The sequence below is a fragment of the Propithecus coquereli genome, unplaced genomic scaffold (genome assembly GCF_000956105.1).
Source record: "Propithecus coquereli isolate 6110/MARCELLA unplaced genomic scaffold, Pcoq_1.0 Scaffold146, whole genome shotgun sequence".
NCBI classification, from domain to species: domain Eukaryota; kingdom Metazoa; phylum Chordata; class Mammalia; order Primates; family Indriidae; genus Propithecus; species Propithecus coquereli.
The window spans coordinates 3,720,876-3,726,734 of record NW_012138969.1 but is presented as its reverse complement, the minus strand read 5'-3'; the positions used below and the strand labels follow the sequence as shown (position 1 = coordinate 3,726,734).

At 40.1% G+C, this 5,859-nt stretch overlaps 1 protein-coding gene across 1 annotated transcript in view; it reads left to right on the top strand.

Moving 5' to 3' along the window:
- Positions 1 to 5,859, top strand: part of RGSL1 (regulator of G-protein signaling like 1) — a 75,164-nt gene that overhangs the window by 9,564 nt on the left and 59,741 nt on the right. Inside the window, exons 5-6 of the mRNA XM_012639969.1 lie at positions 4,441 to 4,545; positions 5,557 to 5,718. Of these exons, the coding sequence (XP_012495423.1) occupies positions 4,441 to 4,545; positions 5,557 to 5,718 (267 nt within the window). The remainder of the gene's footprint in view (positions 1 to 4,440; positions 4,546 to 5,556; positions 5,719 to 5,859) is intronic.

Below are 5,859 nucleotides of genomic sequence, written 5' to 3'. Positions count from 1 at the left end.
ATATATATAAAATTAGCTGGGCATGGTGGTGCATGCCTATAGTCCCAGCTATTTGAGAGGCTGAGGCAGGAGGACTGCTTGAGCCCAGGAGTTTGAGGTTGCTGTGAGCTAGGCTGATGTCATGGCACTCTAGCCTGGGCGACAGAGTGAGACTCTGCCTAAAAAAAAAAAACCTATAAGGTGTATGGAAAAAAAAATAGCAAAATGACATAAATCTCTTCTTATTAGTAATTACTTTTAATGTGAGTGGATTAAACTGTTCAATCAAAAGACAGAGATTGGCAGAATAAATTCAAAAACAAGATCCAATTATATCTTGTCTACAAGAGGCTCATTTTAGATCCAAACACACAAATTAATTGAAAGGGGATGGATGGAAAAAGATAGTCCATGCAATAGTAACCAAAAGAGAGCAGGGATGCTTATAATAATACCAGACAAAATAGACTTTAAATTTTAAATAGTTTATAAGAGACAAAAAGAAACATTATGTATCAGTGCAAGATTTGACACAGCAAGAAGATATAACAATTATAAACATTTGCACAACTGATGACAGGCCATCAAAATATATGAAGCAAAAACCTACAGAACTGAGGGAAAAATAGACAATTCTACAATAATAATTGAAGACTTCAATACCCCACTCTTAATAATGAATAGAATGATAAGAAAGAAGATAAGTAAGGAAATAGAGGACTTAAACAATACAATAAACCAACTATATCTGAAAGATATATCCGGAACACTCTACCTACCAACAACAGCATACACATTCTTCTCAAGTACACATGGGACATTTTCCAGCATACACTATGTTAGGCCATAAATTAAATCTCAATATATTTTAAAATATATCATACAGAGTATCTTTTCTGAGCATAATAGGATAAAGTTAGAAACAAAAAACAGAAGGAGGCCGGGCACGGTGACTCACGCCTGCAATCCTAGCTCTCTGAGAGGCCGAGGCGGGCGGATTGTTTGAGCTCAGGAGTTCGAAACCAGCCTGAGCAAGAGCGAGACCCCGTCTCTACTAAAAATAGAAAGAAATGATCTGGACAACTAAAAATAAAAATATATAGAAAAAATTAGCCGGGCATGGTGGCGCATGCCTGTAGTCCCAGCTACTCGGGAGGCTGAGGCAGAAGGATTGCTTGAGCCCAGGAGTTTGAGGTTGCTGTGAGCTGGGCTGACACCACGGCACTCACTCTAGCCCGGGCAACACAGTGAGACTCTGTCTCAAAAAAAAAAAAAAAACAGAAGGAAAACTGAAAATTTCACAAAATTGTGGAAACTAAAGACCACAATCTTTTGCAACAAATAGATCAAATAAGAAAACACAAGGGAAATTAAAAAATATTTAGAGATGAATGAAAATGAAAACACAACATACCAAAACTTATGGGATACAGTGAAAGTAGTTCTAAGGGGAAAATTAATAGCTATAAATGCTTAAGTTAAAAAAAGAAATATCTCAAATAAACAACATAACTTTATAACATTAGGAATTAGAAAAAAGAGAACAAACTAAACCCAAAGCTAGCAGAAGGAAAGAAATGAGAACAAATATCAATGAAATAAAGAATAGGGAAACAGTAGAGAAAATCAATGAAACAAAAAGTTGGTTCTTTGAAAAGATCAACATAATAAAATTTTAGCTAGATGGACTAAGAAAAAAAGAGAGAAAATATTACTAAAAAGACTAAAAATTGTTAAAATAAAAATGAAAGTAGGGGATGGGTACAGTGGCTCTCGCCTGTAATCCTAGCAATCTGGGAGGCTGAGGCAGGAGGATCAATTGAGGTCAGCAGTTCGAAATCAGCCTGAGCAAGAGTGAGACCCTATGTCTACTAAAAATAGAAAAATTAGCTGGGCATGGGGCACATGCCTGTAGTTCCAGCTACTCAGGGAGGGCTGAGGCAGGAGGATCACTTGAGCCCAGGAGTTTGAAGTTGCAGTGAGCTATGATGATGCCACTGCACTCTACTCGGGTGACAGTGAGACTCTGTCTCAAAAAAAAAAAAAAAATATCCACATGCAAAAGAATGAAATTGGACCTTTAGATAGCACCATATACAAAAATGTACTCAAAATAGATCAAAAACCTAAGTATAAGACCTAAAGATATAAAATACATAAGATAGCATAGGGCAAAATCTTCACTACATTGGATTTGGCAGTGATATCTTGGCTATGACACCAAAGGCAGAGGTAACAAAAAAAATTGGACTTCACAAAAATTTTTAAAATTTGTGCATCAAAAGGTAGTATCAACACTAAAAAGACAACCCACAGAATGGAAGAAATATTTTAAAATCATATAACTGATAAAGGATTGGCATTCAGAATATATGGCGAACTGCTAAAACTCAACAACATAAAACAAACAACGTGATTCAAAAAATGGGAAAGAGCTTGAATAGATATTTCTCCAAAGAAGATATACAAATGGCCAATAACATATGAAGAGATGCTCAACAATGCTAATCATTAGGGAAATGCAAATCAAAACTAAAATGAGATACCACCACACACCCATTAAGATGTGTACTGTCAAAAAATAACAAGTGTTGGTGAGGATGTAGAGCACTTGGAACCCTTTTTCCCTGTTGGTGGGACTGTGAATAGTACAGCCACTGTGGAAGACACCATAGCATTTTCTTAAAAATTAAAAATGGAATTATCATATGATCCAGCAATTCAACTTTTGGGTATATACTCAAAAGAATTGAAAGCAGAGTCTCAAAAAGGTATTTGAACACCCATGTCCATAGCAGCATTATTCACAATAATGTAAATAATTAAATGTGGACACAGCCCAAGTATCCATCAACATATGAATGGATAAGCAAAATGTGATACAAACATAGAATGGAATATTATTCAGCCTTAAAAAGGAAATTATGACAAATGCTACAACATGAATGAAACTTGAGGACCTTATGCTAAGTGAAGTAAGCCAGTCACAAAAAGGCGAACGCTGTATGGTTCCACTTATATGAAGTACTTAGAATAGTCATAGAGAAAGGAAGTGGAATGTTGGTTGCCTGAGGCTGGGAGGAGAGGAGAGTGGGGAGTTATTGTTTAATGGGTGTAGAGTTTCAGTTTTGCCAGATGAAAAGAATTTTGGAGATGGAGGGTCATGATGGTTGTACAACATTATTAATGTATTTAATGCCACTGAACTGTACACATAAAAATAACTAAGATGGTAAATTTTATGCTATGTGTATTTTACCACAACAAAAAATACTGGGAAAAAATGTAATTCAGGTCATGTCACTCCTCTGCTCACTGTCTGCCCCGCCCCTCCACACCCCTACACCACCAATGGCTCCCATCTCAGTGAGAAATCCAACACTCTTGCAGTGACCTTCAAGTTCCTAGAGACCTGGGCTCATTTCCCTGACCTCATCTCCCCACCCGCTACCCCACTCACTCTGTTTCAGCCACACTGGCCTCTTTGCAGTTCTCCAAACATGCAGGACACGTTTCCACCTCAAGGCTTTGCGCTGACTTTTTCCTCTACCTGGAATGCTCTTCCTCTACGTGTGCATGTGGCTCCCTCTCTCCCATCCCCAAATCTTTGTACAAATCTCACCCCATCCATGCAGGCTGCTCTGATGACCCTATTTAATACTATATCCTACCCACTCATCCAATCCTTGCCCCCAGCATTCCCAGTTTCCTTCACCCAGCTCTACTTTTTCTTTTTTCTGTAGTGCTTATAACCTCCAACCTTACTAGACAACGTAATTATTTATTATGCTTATTGTTTATTGTCTGTCTCTTTCACAAGAATATAAGCTCCTTGAGGGCAGGGATTTTTGTTCTGTTTGCTGATGTATCCCAAGCACCTAGAATAGTACATGGAACTTAGTAGGCATGTACTAAATATTTATCGAAAGAATGAATGAATAAAAAATTTCCATCTAGGGTTGAATTAGTGACTTTTAGCCCACTAGCCAAAGGAAATTAACATGTCCCACCCCAAAGAAAGTTAAGATTCAGGAGCATTTGTGGAATAAAATGTTGTAACAAATCACCTGCTATACTCAACTACCCTCCTTCAAAATATGTGTGTGTGTATGTGTATCTATGTGTATATACACGTGTGTGTATATATATATATATGTATGTAAAGTTGGATTAAAATGCACATTAAAGGCAAACTCACTGTCATGTGGGGACTGTAGAATGGACGGGGGCTTTGGTTGGAAGGTGTTTTGAGCTGCTGATTGAGTGCATGCCCCTCTCACATGTCAGGAGATGGTCTGGTGTCTAGCTTCAAAAGCGCCACACGATTGGGACCCACCTCATTGAGCTGGCCACCATTTATCCTCACCCACACCGAGCGAATGGGGGTCTGGCTGCATGCAAGGCTGAGAGAGTGGTCGGGGGAGGAGATCATTCAATCTTACTATGGACTTTTCCTGGCAGCCAAGATGATGAGATGGAAAAAGGCAGACGAGTGGCTACTCCAGAAGTGCATTGGCGGCGTCAGAGGGATGTGGCGCTTCTGTTCCTACCTCAAGGGCAGTGCAGGTCGGTTGTTGGAGTTGTTTCTGGGGCCTTTGCAAGTTCTTAACAGTTTCCAAGTTTCCAACGGCCCTGGAGCCCCAATTGGCAGTTATGTGTGTCTATGGTAAATATTTTAATGTTTAATAATGTTTGGATAAAAATCTTTGAAAACTGAGGTCCATAGTGTAGGTTAAGGTAAAAGCAGTCAGAGTCCCTTTCATTCATTCATTCGTCTAACAATAATTGTTGAGCACCACTACGTTGTAGCCACTGTGCTGGTAGATTGGGATACAAAGGTGACAGCAGCCTTAAGTCCCCACTTCCTATAGCTGTGACTATGGTGGAGAGACGGATGAGGAACAAGTAAATAAATCCCAGTAGCAAACGTGTTGGCAACCTTGGAAACCACGCTTTCCTGTTCTATTGGGTCCAGTAGTTGCTGGGTGCTGGGAGGCCGCCAACTGGCGCTGGCTGACACTCCAGCCCAGCAATGTTAAATTTCGTCTAGGGACAAGCCCTAGTTTTAAGGGTGAAATCCTGGGTCTCCAGGGAGCAGGCAGGGGAGAACTGGACAAACTGTATCTTTCACTTTGCCACTCAGAGTTTGGCCCTGGCAAAATTATGAAAAAGGGAATTGTAGTCTTTGGCATCTTTCGGCTCAAATGTCCTTCAGGCTGCTCTGGGTCTGTGATCTAGAAAATGTTCTTTTTCCTCACATACTTTTCTAGAGAAAATTCAAATGTCTCATGATCCATCCTCAGTTTTGAGTTTTCCCTAAAATGAGAGTTTATATAACAACAGTAACAAAAAGTCACGAAGGATCCCCATGCATTAAATTCCTTCTCCCCATGCCTCCCATCCTCCCCGACATTAGAACTTACCTGGAGATGATGCCTTAACCCAAAGAAGTGACTAACGGTGATATTTGATATAGTAAAACAGCCTGGTGGAGGATATCAGCTGATTCACCCGGCTGCAACCACTAAAGGGGCGAGATTAGGGTGCAGCTCTGTGTCTACCCTGTCTGATCTGTAGGTGAAGAGTTGGTGGATTTCTGGATCCTTGCCGAGAAGATCCTGAGCATAGATGAGATGGACCTGGAAGTGAGAGACTACTACCTGTCCCTCCTTCTCGTGCTGAAGGCCACCCATCTGCAGGAGGGTTCCAGGGTGGTAACTCTCTGCAACATGAACATCAGTAAGAGTTATAAAGCATATTTGAAGTGTAATCCTTGGGGATATAACAAAAAAATCAACCCAGCATCTAATAACCCTCAGTCTCTTGCTTTGCAGACGGCCACCCTCTCCATCTTCTATGTATCAGGGATGCCAGTGGGAA